Source organism: Sceloporus occidentalis, unplaced genomic scaffold (genome assembly GCF_023333645.1).
Source record: "Sceloporus occidentalis isolate IW3139 unplaced genomic scaffold, rSceOcc1.0.p SCAF_222, whole genome shotgun sequence".
Classification (NCBI taxonomy): Eukaryota; Metazoa; Chordata; class Lepidosauria; order Squamata; family Phrynosomatidae; genus Sceloporus; species Sceloporus occidentalis.
In genome coordinates this window covers 20,239-40,973 of record NW_028317202.1, presented here as the reverse complement: position 1 = coordinate 40,973, position 20,735 = coordinate 20,239, and the positions used below count along the sequence as shown (strand labels likewise).

The 20,735-nt window shown below is 43.9% G+C and overlaps 1 protein-coding gene across 1 annotated transcript in view; it reads left to right on the top strand.

Moving 5' to 3' along the window:
• Window positions 1–20,735, top strand: part of LOC149276967 (inositol 1,4,5-trisphosphate-gated calcium channel ITPR3-like) — a gene marked incomplete at its 3' end in the record, with an annotated part of 57,929 nt that overhangs the window by 17,223 nt on the left and 19,971 nt on the right. Inside the window, exons 9-16 of the mRNA XM_089503184.1 lie at window positions 1,103–1,198; window positions 10,870–10,926; window positions 11,620–11,762; window positions 12,768–12,867; window positions 13,213–13,373; window positions 18,151–18,292; window positions 19,195–19,356; window positions 20,031–20,203. Coding sequence (XP_089359310.1) covers window positions 1,103–1,198; window positions 10,870–10,926; window positions 11,620–11,762; window positions 12,768–12,867; window positions 13,213–13,373; window positions 18,151–18,292; window positions 19,195–19,356; window positions 20,031–20,203 — 1,034 coding nt within the window. The remainder of the gene's footprint in view (window positions 1–1,102; window positions 1,199–10,869; window positions 10,927–11,619; window positions 11,763–12,767; window positions 12,868–13,212; window positions 13,374–18,150; window positions 18,293–19,194; window positions 19,357–20,030; window positions 20,204–20,735) is intronic.

Below are 20,735 nucleotides of genomic sequence, written 5' to 3'. Positions count from 1 at the left end.
CAAAATAGGCAATTTTTGTAAAGTCACATGTAAAGTCAGATATAGAAAGCCTGGTCAGTAGTGGTGATTGTATATTTCTGTCTAGTTAGAACACACAATGTTTTGGAACAAACAGAGAATTCAATACAAAACCAGATTTGATCCAGACCCATTTAAGTGTCAGCTACATATTGACTAGGTAGAAAACCCTATCCATACCAAGCCAGGCAAATACCGCCCTCTTTATCTATTCTAGAAATGGGAAGGTCTGGAACAAAACGGAAAAATTGGCAAAAAAACTTTTTTTTTTCCCCATTTTTTTCCAAAGCCAATTTTTTTTTCTGAAAAATTAAAACAAAATTGGGTGTGGAATATCTTCTTTTACAATGATGAATAATATGTTTATAACATGGCATTCAAACTATATTACATGAAGACCTTTTTACGAAAGTTGCACAAATAATGCCCGTTACTTCACTTTTTTTATTTGCAATTGGTGCTAAAGTGCAAATCTGATTGGATGATTGTTGTCACTCTCCCCTTCCAATCCAAGAGATCATTTGTTTTTTTGTGTCGATGGTTCCTTCATTTACTTTGTTTCATTTGTTCTCGTGTATAGCTATGTTTGTAATATATACAGACCTTGTTTTTCCATTTGCTATTTTCTACAATAATTTTGTTTTATTTATTGCATTTTACTGTTGGGATTATCAGTTTAAATTTAGGCTAAATGTTTCCATTATGGAGGCTTCAGTTCAAACCTTTGCCTGCTTTGGATGAGATATGATTCAGTATAGTTACAGCCTTTCATAGCATATGCTGTCTGTCACATTCTAGATTTTCAGTCAGCTGTGTACAGAATGAGATGTAGAGGTAGAACAGCACCAGCACACCTGTCATACTTTCTTTATCAGACCAAAGACATCACATTGTTGACAAGCATCTTGACACCGATACCTGCAAATTAATCTATTTTGGGCTTAAAGCAGTAAATCATAAGTCACTTTTACAATATGTAATCACTAATTATTTTAGCAGGTATTGTGCATAAAATGGTTTTACAATCTATGTTCTGATTATTCAAATCAGCTTGCTTTTTTTTTTTTTTTTTCTTTGTTCAAAGGTTGTTCATCATGATCCCTGCAGAGGAGGAGCAGGTCACTGGAACAGTCTCTATCGATTTAAACACCTTGCCACTGGAAACTACCTTGCTGCTGAGGTAAGAATTTAGAATGGGCTAGTTTTGGAACTATAGCAAGAGGCAAACATATATGTGCTATTAAAGGTGCTGTTCAACTTACTCTGCTGAATATAGCATCCTGTAACTAGGTGTATCATTAGAAACATAATTCTGGAAATGGGAGAAAATATGTTTTTTTGAGGGGCAGTCATGCTTTTAAATGTACACTCAAACCTTCCAATAAAGAGGAAAGCTGTGTGTTTATGTTTAAATAGACCGATCAGCAGCTTCTCGTACAATACAAAAAATTTAATTGATTTCTCATTGCTCCCTCTGAACAATGATCAGCCCACTTAGCAGGCAGTCTTGTATTGCTACTTGGTTCCAATGAGCATGGAAGAATTTAAAGTGCCAGCATGCTGCTGGCTTATTTTTTATGAAATTCCCTGACTGGCATGCTGGTAAAAAAGTCTGATTCCTGCTACCAGGCAGGGATCAGAGACCATGTGTTTCCAAGTGCCTGAGCCTAGAACCAGTTGCTGCCCCCCCCCCGAAAATTTAATTTTCAAATCGTCAAGCAAAAAAACCCAAAATGGACCGATAACCCTTTGTTGACTTCTCTGAGCCAGAATACTGATGGGAGTTGTAGTGCTCGAAAGCAGGTAAGGCAAGGTGTAAAAAGGCTGGCATACTTAGCATACATATTTTCACTGAATTTAACTACTTGCCCTTTCTGTGTTTAATCTACATGTAAGTAACCATATCTATTGGATACGTTTACTAATGGGGCTGGTAGCTTTAAAGAAAATTATTCAATGTAAGTATCCTTTACTATTTGGTTTGAATTTATGGGGAAATAATGGGGATGTATTTTTTTGTAGTTTTACCAATATATCACATGATAGGATGCACAATTTACCTTAAAGTAGGTATCTCTGAGTAGTAGTAGTGAGCTTATCCTCCATTTGTGGCTATGACACTCTCCGTTCCTATGGGACCTATTTTGTAGGTGTTTCTAGGTAAATGCACAGCCAAAAGTGCATTTGTGTCGTCAGGGGCCGATTTCGAATGAGAAGGCCTGGCTCACAATCGGCTTTCTAATTCATCCCAAAAGTGTTCAATGGGGTTAAGGTCAGAGCTCTCTGCAGGCCACGGGAGTTTCTGCACACTTTACAGGTCAAGCTTGAACAGGGAAGGACATTCCCCAAAACAGCCAACAGTTGGCATAATGATCTTCGGCTTATGTGGAGCTGCTTGGCCTTGGGAACCCATATCATGAAGCACCTGGCGCACAGTGCTTGTGGTGATGTTTTTTTTTTTTCAAAATCCAATATTTATTTGAGTTTTCAATTTTTTTGTAATAAGGGGGGAAAGGGTACAGAAAGGAAGGAGGGAGGGGGGAGGAATAAAAACAAGGGAAACAGCGCAAAAAAGCCAAAATGACATGGCAATAAGGCAAAAGACATCATACGTAAATACGCGATACATGGAAATGCAAAGGCGTACAGATAAAAATCTCCTGGAGAGCACAAAGGACACAGTGATGATACAGAGCAATAGTAGGCATGGAACAGGAACAACGCGTGAAGGAGAAACAATCAAGGCACCTACTGAGAACGACCACCCACATACAAAAGCCAGTGAAGCCAAGTAGCAGTGTAGGCGTCCCTTTGTGTTAGAGACGAAGCCGAGAGGTCCTCGATCACCCTGATCTCCTCCACCTTAGAGATCCACTCCTGCAAAGACGGAGGACGATCCGACTTCCAATGCAAAGGAATAAGGCATCTTGCAGCATCGAGCAAATGCCGAACCACGGACTTTTTGAATTGGGAAACAGAAAGCGAAGTGTGGTGCAGGAGCATAGGAAAAGCCTGGAAGGGTGGGGGCGAATCGGAGAGCTCAGAGATAACACGGTGGATCTCCCGCCAGAAAACCTGAATAACAGGGCAGGCCCACCAAATATGAAGCGCGGAACCCACAGCCTCCCCACAACGCCAGCACACGTCGGGAACAGTCGGGAACATAGCATGTAGTTTCACAGGCGTGCGGTACCAAAGGGACAGGATTTTATAGTTCGTCTCTTGCGTCTTGGTAGCCCTAGAACTCTGGTGGGTAAGGGTAAAAAGCTTAGACCAGTCTGCGTCCGTAAGTTGAATGTCGCAGGAAGCTTCCCAGGAGCGACAGAAAGAAGGCGTCGTGTCAGAGAACAGCGACAGCAGCAAGCTGTAGAGCAAGGAGATGGCCCCAACCGGCGGGCGCGGCTGAGTGCACAGCGACTCAAAGACCGTCAGGCCCCTGTAGAGGCAACTTTGGTTCGGGAGAGAGGACACATAGTGGGACAATTGGTGGTAGGTGAATCGGTCCAACCAGGATGGGGACCCTCGTGCATGGAAGTCCGAAAGGGGCAGGATATCCCGCTCCCCCAAAAGAGAGTGCAGACGTACCGGCAGCGGGACCCCCAGGAACGCCAACCCCCCCCGAGCCTGTCCCGGCGCAAAGTCCGGATTCCGCCAGAGGGGCAGCATGGGAGAAGGCGACGTGGAGAACCGAGGTAATAGACCCACGCGCCTCCAGACCGCCAGAGTGGCGGAGATCAAGGGATGCCGCTCTAGCCCACAGCCAAGCCTAGGGCCCCAGAGAGCATGAAGCACCCTCCCCCTCAACTCCCCCAACTCCAGCTCAACCCAGGGCTTCTCGTGCGGCCCCGAGATATTCCACTCAATGATTTGCAGCAAGTGGGAAGCCTGGTAATATTTTTGAAAATCAGGGAGAGCCAGCCCACCCCGAGATTTGGGGCAAGTGAGCTGAGAAAATTTCTGTCTGGGGCCCTTATTACCCCAGATAAATCTGGTCACAACGGAGCGGAGTGTAGTGAAGAATACCCGTGGTAAGCGGATCGGCAGTGTTTGAAACAGGTAAAGAGCCCTAGGGAGCAAATTCATTTTGATCACGTTAACCCGGCCCATCCAGGAGAGGAAAAGGGGCGCCCACTTGCGGAGATCCGCAGTCATAGCAGAAAGCAGCGGCACAAAGTTAGCCTGGTACAGGTGCGCGAGATCAGCGGTCAACCAGACCCCCAAATATTGCAGCCGTTCCGGGCACCACCGGAAAGGGAAGCTAGCCTGAAGCGTTGTGACCTGAGCAGTAGGGACAGAAATGTTAAGGATCTCGGATTTGGAATAATTAATTTTCAGGTTCGACAGGGCCCCATAAAGCGTAAACTCATTCAAAATGTTCGGCAGGGTAACACTAGGATTAGTAACAACAAAGAGGAGGTCGTCGGCATATGCTGCCACCTTAAGAGCCACCGACCCCGAGCAAAAACCCTGTATGTCAGCATTAGCCCTAATAGCTTCCAGGAATGGTTCAAGAGAAAGCACGAACAGCATCGGAGACAAGGGACAGCCCTGTCTAGTGCCATTCCCGATAGCAACCGGGGGCGACAAGGCCCCATTAATCCGAATGCGAGCAGTGGGCTTACTATATAACGCATCGATCCACGTCAACATAGCGGGGCCCAGACCCTGATGTTCCAGGGTGGCCCGCAGGAACGCCCAGTCCACCCTGTCAAACGCCTTTTCGGCATCAGTTGACAACAGCAGGACCCCCCGAGCCGCCCTGCGCGCCCGATGGATAACATTGAGTATTTTAACCGTATTGTCACGGGCCTCCCGATGGGGAACTAAACCCGCCTGATCGGAGTGGACCAAGGACGGAAGAAAGCGGCCCAGCCTGAGGGCCAACATCTTCGCAAACAACTTGAAATCAGCATTAAGTAAAGAAATGGGTCGGCAGCTCTGACAGAGGCTGGGGTCCTTCCCGTCCTTGGGAAGGACAACAATCGTGGCCGCCAAAGCCTGGGGTGGCACCTGAAAGCCCTCCCGTATGGAATTTAGAGCCCGGAGGAGAAAAGGGGATAGCCGCACTCCTGGGCACTTACCCCATTGGCTGGCACGTAGCGCCAAAGTGAGTTCCTCCCCAGAGAGGATCCTCCATGGAGGAAGCCTGTTCAGGGGTAAGCCGCCGACGAACATTGCGGGCCAGGTATTGAGAGACCCGGGTTCGCACCTCCGGGTGGGCGCCCCGGGAGCCCCCCGACCGTATGTTGTAGAGCGAAGAGTAGTATGCGTGGAAGGCTTCCGTAATCTTAGCAGGGAAAGGAGATACCTGACCGCCCGCCGTCCGTATCTTGTGAATGTGGGCACGACGGCTTAGGGGGCGGAGCATCCGAGCGAGCAGTTTTCCACATTTATTGCCGTGTTCCTGGAAAAAACGCTGGCCATAAAGGGAGGCCCTTCTATAACGGGCGTGCAATAAATCTGAGAGCTTGCCCCGCAAAGCCGTGAGCTCCCGATAAGCCTCGGCAGAGAAAGATTGTTTGTGAGTAGTTTCTAAGTGCCTAATCTGTGTGGTGAGGTGGTCAATCTCCCGAGTGCGTGCCTTTTTTCGTTGTGCCCCCTTTTGAATGAGGAAACCCCGGATCACGCTCTTATGGGCCTCCCACAGAACCAGTGGGGACATCTCCGGCGTCTCATTGTCCTGAAAGTAAAGTCCCAACTCAGTCTCAATCTGGGCCACCAGAGTCACATCCGTCAGAAAGGAGTCATTGAGTCTCCACGTCCAGTCTCTAGCTTTGTACAACGGCGATGAAACAGTCATGAGAACAGGGGAGTGGTCCGACCAGGTCATTGGCAAGATAGAGGCTGACTGCAGTAAGTCCAGGTGAGCATGGGAGAGAAACAGGTAGTCCAGTCTAGAGTAGCAGTTGTGGGGGGGTGAGAAAAACGTATAGTCACGGGCCTCTGGGTACAGAGAGCGCCAACAGTCAATCAATAGGAGCTTGGCCAACCGGCCGCGCATGGAGCGCAATCGGCTATGTGGGAGGCAGCTAGACCCAGAGGACGTATCGGACTGCGGAAAAAGGGGGGCATTCAGGTCACCCCCAACTACCAAGACACCCTCCCGGAAGCTAGAAAGAGAGGCTGCGAGGGACCGGAAAGCGACATCCTGTCCCCTGTTTGGGAGGTATATGCTAGCGAAGGTATACATGGTGTCCGCTATGGTCCCCTTAACAAAAGTATAGCGACCAGACTGATCAAGGAGAGTGTCCTTGACCAGGAACGGAACCGTACGGGCTATTAAGATTGCCGTGCCCTTAGTCTTAGCCTCCACATTATTGCTAAAAAAACCCATAGGAAAATGTGCGTCGCGAAGACTGGGGGCCTGCCCCGCTTTGAAATGGGTTTCCTGTAACATCACAACAGAGGCCCGGGAAAGACCGAAACTCTCGTAGAGCCCTAGAACGCTTCTCGGGTATATTGAGACCCTTAGCGTTAGCCGAGTAGAAGGTAAGGGGCGAGGGCTGGTAAGCCATGTCTAGTAGCGTAGTGTGAGGGAACAGGGGGGCAACAAGGGAGAGACAGCAGGACGGGGAAACAAAACAAGGGTAGGAAAAAGGAAGGGAAGGCGGGAACGAGAGGGAATTGTGTCAAATACCGGTGATAACTCCGCACCACCCGTTTAGGGAGCAGAGACCCCAGTAGGAGGAGTGTGACACCAGGTCCCCTAGGGGCAAGAAAACAGGCGGGCGAAGAAGAGTAGGCAGCAACCGCAACCAAACGATAACAGCAAACACGCCACAACAAAGTAACATTGCCCCGCCACCCACTCTGTGTCACGGGGTCAGGTAGCTGGGGAGGATCCAACTATGCAGATATATGGACGTAGCGTAGTCCAGTCAAAAGAGCAACGGCAAACAGCGAGGTCAAAACGTATCCGAGGTCGAGGCAGGCAGATAAGAGGCAAAACGGTATAACAGGTCCGAGGTCGAGGCAGGCAGATCAGAATCGTAGTCAAAAGAGCAGGCAAGGGTCGGTACACAAGGCAAGATAATGTCACAAGGAACAGCACACCCCAAAAAGCAATATACTTTGAACGGGTACAGAAGATAAAACAAATGGCCTTTAAATAGGGAAATGCCTACTCACAATGAGGCCGCGGCGTGCGTGACGTGCGCCGCGTGACGTCATCGCGGCAGTCATCCGATCCGCGATCCCGGTGGGGGGAGGTGGTGACGCGCCTGCACGTCCCTGGCGAGCAGGCGCAAGCCCGAGTGACGACGTGGAGGCAGGACCTCCCTGCCGGCGTCCGGTTGCGGCGGCGGTGAAGCCGCGACCGTACGGCGTCGGCGGCATCGACGGGCGCGCAGCCGGGATCCCCTGGCGTGCGTGCCGCGCGTGACGCCCAGCCGACATCGGGTCGCGGCGGGGGCGGATCCGCGACCCCGACGTGACCGCGCGGCGGCAGGACGGAGGGAGCTGCCGCGAGCACGCGAGGTAAGTGCCGCGGCGGCTCTCGTGACACTCTGGTATAGTAAGGCATATATGCAACACCGAGCATAAAAAATGATGAACAGACCGATTTCATAAGAACGGACCGCAGCCGCGGTTAACATGTCACGGCAAACCACTAATAGGCATAAAATGGAAAGAACGTGTGGAAGTGAGAATAAGAGACGAGAGAAAGAGAAAAAAAATAAAAAAATAAAATGCCGAAATGCATGTGCGTGTGACAGTGTGTGGGGCAGTGTCAGGACCTATGGATCCGCGCGAGGAGTGGGCAACGACTACCCAGCCAGCCACGCTGGGCCACCCAGGGCACTCCCGCCAGGTTACCGCAGCAGCAGTGTACATAAGATAGGCACAGTGGAGGCGCCCAACTCAACCCCAGGGGACCGCAGAGGCGCAGCCAAGGAAGGACAAGCAGCAGCCCCAACGGACGCAGTCGCAAACAAATAAAAAAAATGCCGAAATACCGAAACGACAGGACTCGCAGGGGCGAGCGATTGGGGCCGCCGATGGGAGTGGCACGTCCCCCGCCGTAATAGGCGAGCAGGGAGTGCAAATGTGGAGCGAGCACTAACACACATGCGTCAAACCCTAAGCAATAACGCACCCCGGTCGGAAAATAGAGCAGCACGGAAAATAAAACAAAAAAAATAAATACAAAATATATAACAGAAACAACGATAAACAGTCAGCTCACGTGAGCCAGGAAGGCGACATCACGGAAGAGTCCAAGTCACTGGTAGAGCAAGACACTCAGGCCCTAAAAAGAGCGGAATAAGAGGGCGCAGGCAGGAGCGCCGGCAGCTTGTGGAGTCACAGGAAAGTCAATGCAGCCAACTTCACCCCTCCACGCGAGGAGCACGGGCGCCCTCCCGGGCATCGCGTCGCGGCGATCTCTGGCGATTGCCGCCGGTCCGGAGGGGTCGAGGGTGGCGCAGGCGGGGTCCGGGTGTCCAGGCATGCCAATCCTCGACGTCCACATCGGGTAGCTCCAGGGCGCGCAGAAATGGTCCCACGTCTGCGGGCGTGCGCACAGTGGCCGTGGCGGTCCCCCGTCGCGCTATCAAAGCGAAGGGTGACCCCACCGATAGGGAAGATTGCACTCCTGCAACGCAGCGGTGACGGGTCGAAGGGCTCGCCTGGCCTGCAGGGTGTAACGGGAGAGGTCCTGGAAGAGAGAGACCTGGTGGCCCTCAAAGTCCCACGATCTGCGAGCACGTGCCTTTTGCATAATGGCGTCCTTCACCTCAAAGCTGTGGAGGCAGCAGATGATATCCCTGGGGGGGTCGCCCGGGCCGCCACCCCCGGGTCGCAGAGCTCTGTGCGCTCGATCAAACTTTATGGGTTTTTCGCCCGAGTCAGCGGGTTCCCCCAGGATCGCCGAGAACAGCTTGTGCAGTATGCCGCGAAGAGCCTCTGGACGCTCACCCTCGGGTAGGCCCCGCACACGTATGTTGCATCTCCGTCCGCGGTTATCTAAGTCCTCAAGGTGGTAAAGTAAGTCGGCAATCCTAGTGGAGTAGGACCGGTCCAGCAGAGTGACCCTTTGGTCGATGTCCCGCATCCGGGTCTCCGTGGCTGTGAGCCTCGTGTCCAAGCGCGTCATGTCCGTGCGCAAGGCCGTGACCTCCGCCCGAACCGTCTGTTTCACTTCCGCCACCAGCAAACTAAAATCGTCCTTGGTGGGAAGGGAGGAAAACATGCGCCTCCAATCCCTGGAAGTAGGCTCCGGGGAGTCCTCCGAAGCACGCGGCAAGGATCCGTCCTCCGATGCTTGAAGGCCAACAGGGGTAGGCGCCATGTTGGAAGCGTCCGACTGAGACTGGAGCAGCGCCGGGGTATGGAAATACTCCCTCAGGGACGGAGGTTGAGGCTTGTTGCTGGGCCCCGGGGTAGCAGGGTCGGTCGGGGTCTTTTTATTTCTGCCCATAGCGAACGAATTCGCTGTGCAGGCGGTAAATAGAGAGCGGGTGGCGCGGAGCTTCGCGGCTAAGCGGCCATCTTCCTCGCCAGGCCAGCCACGCCCCGTGTGGTGATGTTTTTATAGCTGTTAGCAATGGGTGTAGTAGAAAAACCTAAATTCAATAATTAGGAGGGGTGTCCACATAATTTTGGTCATATGGTGTATTTGCTTTACTGAGTTTAAAAGTGCATTATGAAATAATTTATAAGGCACAAATTTATTACTTTTTGTTGTGAGTTTTTCTTTTACACTTTCTAATTTTAGGTGCCCAAGGCACCAGGAGAAGAGTAAGCTAGGAGGAACTGAAATAGTAGCCATGCTTCCCCTTTTCAATGTTACAGTCAGTGTTGCCATTGCATGGGTTAGATTGTCTTGGATATGATTATTTTCACATCGTTTAACCCTGCGCTTCCCTACCTGTATACATTACACTTGTTTCAATAGTACTGTGAGGAGTACTAAGGAGGAGCTGCGGGTACGCATGTTGTTATAATTCATAGAAGTGCCACATTTCACATACACACCTCGTTTGTATTGCATGAGTTACACCATCTTTCTCAAGAAGTCCATTAAATAGGCAGTTTTACAGCTGCAAGTATGAGGCAGAGTTACTGCTGGATTACTAAAGGGTGCAGCAGAGCTATTTGAATGTTCTGTAGATTGTGCTGTTTCACTAAAGTGTTTCCTGTTGTCTCTTTCAGTTAGCCCTGATTCACTCTGGACATACAAATTCTGGGATAGTGGCCAATAGTTTACTTGGGGAAACAAGAGATTTATATACAAGTAGTATGGAATGGGAGAGGGGGTGAGATGAAAGGAATGAAAGTGGGAGGAGGGAAGAAGCATTTTCTTTTAGCTTACAGATCCTGTTCATACATGTATGGCACTTTCAAATGCTATACATAATGAAAAGAATAGTCCCCCCCCCCCCCACCCCACAGGTTCATGGCACAGGCTAGGGAACTAGGCTTTTACTTTAGGTAAAATATGTACCTACTAATTCCTTTTAGCTGTTTGTAATTTTTAACTTTTACAACACCTGGGAGATAATCATTTCATTAGTTTTTATATAAAAGAGTTAAAAAGAAGCAATGTTAGTCAAATATAATAATAGAAATCTAATGGCATATACAACAATGGCTTATGCAAGCGATAGAAACTGATAGCCTTCTGCAGTTTCTCTTTGTAGTGTGAGTAGAGTCTGCTTTTTATGCAGAAGAGAAAATGTTGATGCTATTCTTTAACAGCTTTCCAATAAAACATATCCCTTTGCGTTGTCAGTGGTTGGGTTTTAGAATGCAGTTGTGTAGTGATATATTGTTTATATATCACATGGTTGTTAAGTAGTGACAGCAGTATGTAGTATATATAATAGATTTGTTCTCTCTTAAACATTCCAGGAAAATCCAACTTATAAAGGGGACGCACCAGAGTCTAAAACAGGATCCTCTAATGCAGTAAGTGCAATTATACAACAGTCAATCCACAAAAAAACTGTAAACCCTATTTAAGAGAATTCTATGACAAATCATAAATATTTTAGACTTCATGAAACAATGATCAATTGGATAAGATAGGAAAGACAGAGGTAGTGGTGGAGCTACACAGAATGGCGTTCTTGTGCATTTACATGTTCTGCCGCTTCCTCATGAATGAATCTATGAATAGCAGCCTGCAGTGATTCACCCATATGGTGGCTGGGCTGCAGCATCTGCTTTTGCCCTTACAGTGGGTTCTCATCCACTTTATCGTTACCTATGTTTTTTTAAATGTCTTATGTGACCGCAGTGAATGAAACCTAAACCGCTAACACATTTTGCATGACTGAACCTTAACTTTGCTGTTCCCTATTGATCTCTGTCTTATTAACCTAATTCACCTAATATTTCTCACATTTATTTGTATGTTTTATTCCCTTTCCCTCTTTTTTTTTGTCGATGATTTTCACCCCCCCAACATTTCTACCCCTAGCCTTGTATTCCATTTATTTATCTTTCTGTCATGCAAAATAATAGCCCTATTTCTCTACCACAGTAGTTATCTGTATCACGTTGTTTCTCTCCACGTCTCACCATTTTGATTTTTTTTTCCATTTTCTTTTCATGCTGTGCATCCTTCCACCTTTCCATTGATCATCCTTCTTCCACTAGGTACTGAACACTCTTCCCAGCCGTAGGAATATAGGAGAGAAGATAAAATATCGTCTGGTTGCTATACCTCATGGGAATGACATTGCTTCCCTCTTTGAACTGGATCCCACCACCTTACAAAAGACTGACTCCTTTGTTCCCAGGTAATAATGTAATAAAGATTATGGGGTAAAAATACCAGTTTAACAGATCATTGACATATTAAATGGTTCAAATACATTTAAATTTCGTGTACCCACTGACATTAGTAAAAAATATTTGTTGTATGGAGGGTCATAAATTCAGGTTACACGCATACTTTTCCTGTGAATGTACAAATAGTTATGTATACCCATTTTGCCTTTGTGTGCTTAACCAACTTTGATGTTTGCTCCCAAAGCAACTTAAATATAAGAGATAAGAACTTTTGTGAAAATTGTGAGGGAGTGTGTTTATCTTAATTAGAAAAAATAGCCACTGTGTTATCTATTTAACTAACCTGATAGCAACGTCTGACATATAATTTAAACCAGTGGGCTGCCGCAATGTTGATTATGAATTCAATCCTTCTGATATACATACATTAACCCAAAAAGAAAAGACAATAAAACTAAAGAATAATCCCTAAAATATTACACCTGGGGGATGCACAAAAATTAAAAATAATTTTTTTTTAGTAAATGAAGGGCAGTGTTTTTTTTTTTGTTTTGTTTTTTTTTTACAACATCTTAAAGCAACTGACAGAATAATTGATCTAGTGATGTAAAAACCTGTCTCATATTGGCTAATGATACAACCAACTATGTAGTTGTATTTGTTGCAGCCTACAAATGCCTTGTGGGCATGTAAAATTAGCGTTTCAGAGCACATTGTTACGATGTACTGTCTTGGTGCATTCAGCTGTTGCATTTATGGATCCAATAAAGGAAGCACATGAACTAATATTTGTGTTAACAAAAGCAGCTCTGGAAGTTAGGGTTTGTGGACCATCTTTCTCCAAGAAGACATACACTGAGAAATGGAAGCCCCTGGTTGAGTTTCTATAACTATTGAACTTCTGTCATATACTTAAACTGTCATATTCATTGGTGTGTTGTGCTTCACAGGGAAATGTACAAAGATACTCAATGATTGTGAATATAAATACTTTTTTTTTTTTTTTGTACCAGGAACTCCTTTGTGAGATTACGACACCTCTGCACAAACACATGGATTCAAAGCACCAATGTCCACATTGATGTAAAAGAAGAAAGACCAATTCGCCTTATGGTAATTTGGGGTTTGGGAGAAACTGATAAAACAGGAAATATGTGGTGGGAAGCCATGATAAGCAAAAGGTGGAACTGGACATACTTATTTTTTTGAACCTCATCAGCTATATAACTATATAACCAGTACACAAATAGACCTATTGTTATAAGTTTATGGTAAAATTCATTAATATCCATAATATTATCTACAAAAGCATTAATCATTAAACTTTTTCTACCACTTTATTAACTTTCTTATACTCTCTTGCTTTTTAAATGTTATTTTTTCATGTTTCCGTCTTTTCATTTAATTATTTCCTCTCTTGTGCATATTACTTTATTTTATTTAATATCTCACTTACAGCTGGGCACCTGCCCCACTAAAGAAGATAAGGAGGCTTTTGCCATTGTGTCTGTGCCTGTGTCTGAAATTCGTGACTTGGACTTTGCAAATGATGCAAGTTCGATGCTTGCTAACTTTGTGGAAAAACTGAATGAAGGGTTTGTCAGCCAAAACGACCGCAGGTACGGATAAGTAATTTAGAAGATATGGGGAATTTATGGTGTAATCAATTAGAGAAAAGCCTTTCAGTTATGATACCAAGTGACAAATCATAAAACAACGTTTGTAAGTTTGTTTAGTAAAAGTAAAAAGTATATTTGGGGTAATGTTTAATTATACACGTGTGTGTTGGAATGAGAATGCAAAAAACAATTTCTGAGAATCTGACCTAGATCTATATTTCAAGTACTTGGGGTACAAATGCTACCAATCCCTCAAAATGTAACAGGACCTAGGCAAGAGATGGTGTGTTCTTATCTAGTCCCCAATATATATATTTTTTTTAACGGTTGTTGTAGTCAATTTTGTATAGGCTTCAATGCATTTTACAATATGCAAATCGGTGTGTGTTTTATGTCTCATGTATTGTCTCATTTATGTACGGTTGTCAATTGGATCAGTGCTCCCAGTGAAATTAAATGTGGCAGCCAATTGCAGCATTCAGCTATATACATGATGCTGCTGCATTTTTGATGGGAGGTAAAGTCTATTGACAACAATTGGAGCATCACAGGAAATGTCTGGGAAATATAATTGATGAGACAGTTTACATCCCTTCCTGCCTCACCAGCAAATAATGCATATTAAAGTACTTCGTAAGTACAAAAATATGCAATATTTACCTGTTTGTTCTTTTAGCAACACAGCTGCAGCTCAGCACACTCTTTGTGGTCCTATTTTTTGTTCTAAATTTAGCTGTCTTAAGCTGCCAATGAGCGGCAGGAAACCACTCACTCTCCCCGTCCTGCAGCTGCCTTTTGGAGTATAGCATGCGTTAGAATGCAAATGAGGACTTGAGCGTGCCTAAACTTGCATCCTGCTTTCTGTGGAGGAAGCCGGAGGATGGCGAAAATAGAAGGTTCATTTTGTAATTCCAATAACTAAAGCAAGTAGGGTAACAATATGTTTGCAATTAAATGCATTATGTGCAAACTGAAGCATTGTATGTATTATACATGTTCAATAACCAGCTTTATGGATGCTCTTTTCTATTATACTATTTTTGTGAATGGATGTATAAAAATGTAATGGACTTACAGTTGTTGGGCATGCCAATATTAGTTAATGGTTTAAAGGCTGTCATTAGAAAACCCTCTATAGGTGGGCTAGCTCCTGCACACCCTGTATTGTTTAAGTTTATTTATAGAATGTGTAGGATTAAAAGTAATTTATCGGAGTCTAAACCTAATAAGGCCATTCATTGTATTGTTAAACATTTCCTTATCTGCTCTCTGCACATTTATGATGTAACAATGAGCATCCGTTAGCTACACAAACACAGATAACAGAAAGAACCTGCACAACCCCACATATACCAGCACTTCAGTGAATAAAAACAGCAAACCATTGTCCTGTGTTGCCTGTTTATAAGTGTTTAGATATTCAACACGATTTAAGAGAGCAGCCTTCTTATTTTTTATTGTATGTATACTTAGCATTATTATAAATGCTCAGCACATTTATTATTTTTGCATTGAGACATGGTAATGAAGTGTTAGACATATCAAGGGATGCCTTGAGGGAATAATTCCAGTCTGAGCCTGTTGAATGCACTGGATCCCTCTGTCTGTGCTGTGAAATTATATCCATTGAGCCTTCCCTGAATGGTAAAAATACTTGATTGTCCACACCCCAGTGACTTCATTCCTTCAGTCTGAGACATGTATACTTCATGTCATCATGAAGGGAGGTCACAAATTACAAAGGTTTAACTATTTTTCCCAATATATTCATGACAGGCATTAATGTATTTTGTTCTGTGTCCTAGCTCTTGGAAAATACTGCTGTGTTCTATTGTTAAAAGGAAAGTAGCCATTATTGATATGAGTGTTCTTCGCACTAAAAGCTCTACTATCCTTTAGTACTAGATACTTCATGGCATACACACGGTTGGATACCAGTGCCCATTATGTTGGTGAGAGAAAGCAGACCGCAGAAAGTTATTGGCACTATAATAAGTAAAGCAACTTTCTACTGACACAGCTGTTTTAGGTTTTACCTTATAAACTCCCTTTGGTTTTGTTTGTTGATTGCTCAGCATTATGTTAGCCTTGGTAATTATTCATCAGTCATATTCACGTATAGTGTTTCATAGTAGTTTTGTTTAGAATTTTTGAACCATTTGCACATTGTCAAGAAACATCTTGAGGCATGTAACTGCTTTTATCATCATACGAAAAATTGGGTCAGTATTGCTTGCAGAAATCTAAAACTCATCAGGCATACAACATTATTTAATACATTCTCTCATCTATAAAATAATTGAGAGGTAAAACTAGTGTATGTGATACACAGATAACAGTAAGAGTATCAATGATTTAAACTTTGCACAGGGCAAATATGACATACTCAGAAGGGAAAGGCAAAAAACTAAATGACAAAATGCGCTGCTGCAGGAATTAAGTCTTGGTTTGGAGGTCTTTCCATCATTTGGAAGAGAGCAATGTGCCTTTGAAAGTACTTGTATTTGATTTCTGAATATTTCCTTATAACCCACAATTCTGTATGAACGAGTATGCGTGATTAAGGGAAAGAATGAGTTTCTGTGAATGAATGAGTATATGAATGAGTGAATAAATGTAATTGTAATGAGTATGTGTGTGATAGCAGGGATGTGTAAGTGGGGGAGATAGCATGGCATAGTGAGGCTGTAACCACACTCCTATCATATTGTCACGCACAGCGTATGATAGAACCTGTAATCAGGTAGAACAGCGTGTGCAAGTCCAAATAGACAGATACCAGAGTCCAGTACAGAATAGCCAATGAGCAAGCCAAGGTCAAGAAGCCAGAAGTCAGGATCGTTGCAGGGTAAGCCGAGGTCAGGAAGCCAGAGGTTAGAATCGTCGTAAGGGAAGCCAGAGTCCAACACCAGGGAATCGGTAACAGGAACAAGCCGGGTCGGTAACGGGAAATCAACAGGAACGCGTACTGAGAAGACACTATGCAGGATAGGTACAACCATCAGAAGGCAAAGGCTGGAAGGTTTCTGAGGCTCTTAAATAGGAAGAGGAAGTCCAGACCTCAATTAGTGTTCTCCCGCCATAATTTAAAAATCCCGTTATGTCACTTCCGGTCCGCGGCCATCTTGGGATTGGCGAGGTCTCAAATTCTTAAAAAGACCTGTAGTACCGGCTGGCGCCACTAGGTGAGAGGAACGAGTACACGCTGCAGGTCCGGACCGGTTTCCAATAGACGGCGGACGCCGTGTGGAGCTGCGGGGTCTTCCCCGTCCTCGCGGCGGCAGAAGCTGTCTTGCGGAGGAGGGAGGTCTTCCTCTCCTCCGCGGCGGCTGAAGCTGCTGTGGCAGGGCGGGGGGTCTCCCCCTTCTCCGCGGCGGTGGAGGCCGTTGTGGTAAGGCGGGGGGTCTCCCCCTTCTCCGCGGCGGTAGAGGCTGCTGCGGCAAGGTGGGGGGTCTCCCCCTCCTCCGTGGCGGCTGATGCCGTTGCGGTGAAGCCGGCGGTCTCCCTCCTCTCCGCAGCGGCTGAAGATCCGCGGACCCGGAGGAACCGGCAGCCAGGTACGTAACACATATATATATATATATATATATATAATATTGTTATTGATTTTTTCCAATTATTAGAAGTAAGTAACGCTCCAAAATTGGACAGAAAAATTCAATAACAATATTAATATATATATGATAGGAGTGTCGTTACAGCTCCTGTCATGCCCAGCCAACCAGTGCATGCTAGAACCTGGGCATCATAGGAGTGTGATTGTTGTTGTTAGCAATCACACTCCTATCATGACAAGTCAGCCAGTACATGCTGGAATCTGGGTATGCCTGAGCATGATAGGAGTGTGATTACTGTTAACAATCATATATATGTATATTAATATTGTTATTGAATTTTTTTGTCCAATTTTGCGGATATCCGTAGGGCTGCAACTAACAAATATTTTCATAATCGATTAGTTTTCTCGATTCATCGGATAAAAACATAAGATTTTTTTTGTTTATTTAAAATACAAATTGGGTGTTAAAAACAAAAAGCAGAATAAAAAACTTAAGTTACATTAACGTGTCATTGTACTCTGCACACACCACTTTTCTCTTTATCACAATGGCATTTCTCTAATCGCTTTCTTATTTTACAATGACATAATAATAAAAGTTATATTTTAAAGGTACAAGAACCCAAACACAATATTTCTCAAACTAGGTTTTAATACCTAAGAAAGTGTTACTAGTAAATATTAATTCACTTATAAACTATTTTTACATATTTAATAAAAAGTATGATTGAGAAAGATGCATTTCTTGTTTTTATTTCCTGTTTATTTGCCAAACTGCCCCCCAGTTATGTACATTTGACCACATGCTTGCCACTCTGCCCCCCCCCCAGATATGCCTTATACCCCCAGATATGCCACTCTGCCCCCCCCCAGATATGCACCCACCCGGCACCCGGAACTGCATGTCCCGGGCGTCGGGCGATAAGAATTCCGCATCCCTGCAGGTATAAGTGCTCATTTTGAAAAGTAATGCTTAAAGACCTTACCCTTCTGTCGTCCCATGTGTGTTGGTTTAGAATTATTCATTGAAAGAACTGCTGAAGTTAAAAAAAAAATCAGTGTGGCAATAAACATGTTTCATTTGCAATTAGTGAATTTATATTGTTCTGTTTAATAATTGTATTCACAAATGTATATGTAACAATCTAGCTGTTGCTTTTCACTGCACCTGTAAGGTAATTTTGCTTGTTTGTTAATAAATGCTGACTATGTCACTAGGTTTGCCATTAAACTTTTGGAAGATTTGGTCTTCTTTGTGGTGGATGTTCCCAACAATGGTCAGAATGTGTTGGATATCATGATCACCAAACCCAATCGAGAAAGGCAAAAACTGATGAGGGAGCAGAACATCCTCAAACAGGTTGGAAATAAATGCTTATAACATGCACTTTGAGTGGATATTGTCTGCTACATGTCGGCCTTTTTTTAAGCATTGACAAAGCTTGCAGTGGTATTGCAGACAATATGTGAAGTGCAGAATTTAAATACATACACAAAGTTCAAAGTGGAAAACAGTTTGTGGTTTGTCTAATTGATTGACTTCCATGAGCTTATACATCTCACATACTGTGGAGCAGTTAACTTTGCTTACCTTAGTTTTCTCACTGAATAGTGCATATTAAAGCACTTTTGAAGTACAGCCTCCTCTTTTTTCCTCCATTCTGCACCACTAATTAGCCACAAAAAATTGAAAGGAAAACACTCAGCTATTATAGGTATTAAAGTGCTTATTGTGTTTGGAGTGTCCCTCTAAAGGAAAATCCCCCATCATTCTTTTATTACTGTGTCAAACTAAGTTTTCAAAAATATTGTGCTGTTTTTATTTGTTCATTTTTTCTCGTAATGTCAGGCACCTGCATATAAGTTAGTATTGCCAATCAAAACAGGTCAATTTTACCTGTTAAAATAAAGAAATAGTTACTCACATCCACATAGTACACAGAAATCTGCACATTTTGACTAACCATGGCACACTAATCAGATGCGCAGAAATTTGGTTATGTTAACCATATTTTTCAATAGTTCACCTCTTTACACAATTATTGTAATCGTTCAGAAAAAAATATCGTTTTACACGCATCATTGTTCTCCGAATCGCAGTATGTGGTGAAGCCCATATAGTACACAGAGAAACGGCGAAAGGGAAAAAAGTGTATACAACTTTTTACTTCTGATTTCTATCTTTTCCGTGCATTTTCCTTATTTTTTTTAATTGTTTAGTAGCAGCCTGCCCTTTTCTAAACCCATTGTTTTCTGTTCCAGATATTTGGTATCTTAAAGGCACCTTTTAAGGATAAAGGTTCAGAGGGCCCTTTGCTCAGGTTGGAGGAATTGTCAGACCAGAAGAATGCACCATACCAGTATATGTTTCGACTCTGTTACCGAGTTCTACGTCACTCCCAAGATGATTATAGAAAAAACCAGGTGTGTACTTTGGGTGTTGATAAAACCCATTTACATCTTACCTTTGTTTTAGATAAGATGACAAGGTCATAATCTAACTATAGGGTCAGCGATTTAGATGTATTGAAAGGAAGTTTTCCTTTCCACCAGAAGTGGTAGAGGCTAATATAGTGAGAGAATTAAAACATTCTCTGCCGTCAAATTTTGTGAATGTGTGTTTCCATTTTAATTTGCAATCCATTTAGACTGAAATACAGTAGGCATGTTCATTACAGCGGTGATGCATCAGGACATTTTTATAATCTACAGAAACAATTTTTATACGATTAGCAATACTGGCATTCTGCAAATACAATAAATTGTATAATGCTTCTTGGATGAAAATAAAACTACTTGCTGATAATTGTTGTGAAATAATGGTACTACTTGTGGTACGTGTGCTACCAGCTGAGTCAGCTAAGAGGGCCCGACCGAGATATTAAGCTTGACCAAAGAGGACATTCCTGACCTTTATCCTAGTGTGAGTCTTTCGTACAGTACTGTAGAATAATAATAGTGCAACCACTGGTTCTCAGCTGAAAAAAAATATATGGTGGAGTTTATTCATTCTTATAATGGGATCTAGTCTCCATCTGTGTAAAGTTTTTTTTTCCATTGGATATTTTCTTACCTTATTCTATATTGTGACACATCAGGAACACATAGCCAAACAGTTTGGTGTCATGCAGTCACAGATTGGCTATGACATTCTTGCTGAGGATACAATTACTGCTCTGCTACACAACAACCGCAAACTCTTGGAGAAACACATTACCAAAACAGAGGTGGAAACATTTGTAAGCTTGGTGAGGAAGAACCGTGAACCCCGGTGAGTTTCTCCTTTACTGTTAATGCTTTACTCATTGGACTACATTTTTATTTGCCTCTAATGCTTGTGGCTGACAAATGTGTTCACAGTTGTTCACTCTATATTACCATAATAGACTCCATTGTTCCATAAAGGATAGTTATATGCATATTTTTTCAGCTTCACTTTATCTCACTACCCTGTCTCCATTAGAAGAAAAGGCGCTTTTATAGAGAAATGCTACTGCATTACTACCCATTGGTTACTTGATGTCTCCAGTTCCCCCATTGAAGCAGATTAGGAAAGCAGGTTAGGAAAGGGTGGCACACGCTGCTTAAGCATGAAGAAAGCCTATTTTCACATTGTACAGGATTTAGGAGAGAATTCAAAAGCCACCGAGACAGGTACTTTTCGTAAAGCCAGACTTTAAAAAAGAGGATTAGTTTAGGTTTTGTTCATATGGCTTCACAGAAACTCTTCAGGGCAAAGTGAAGGTTGGAAGCAGTTATTATTATTATGATTATTAAAAAATATTGAGAATAATATATTACTG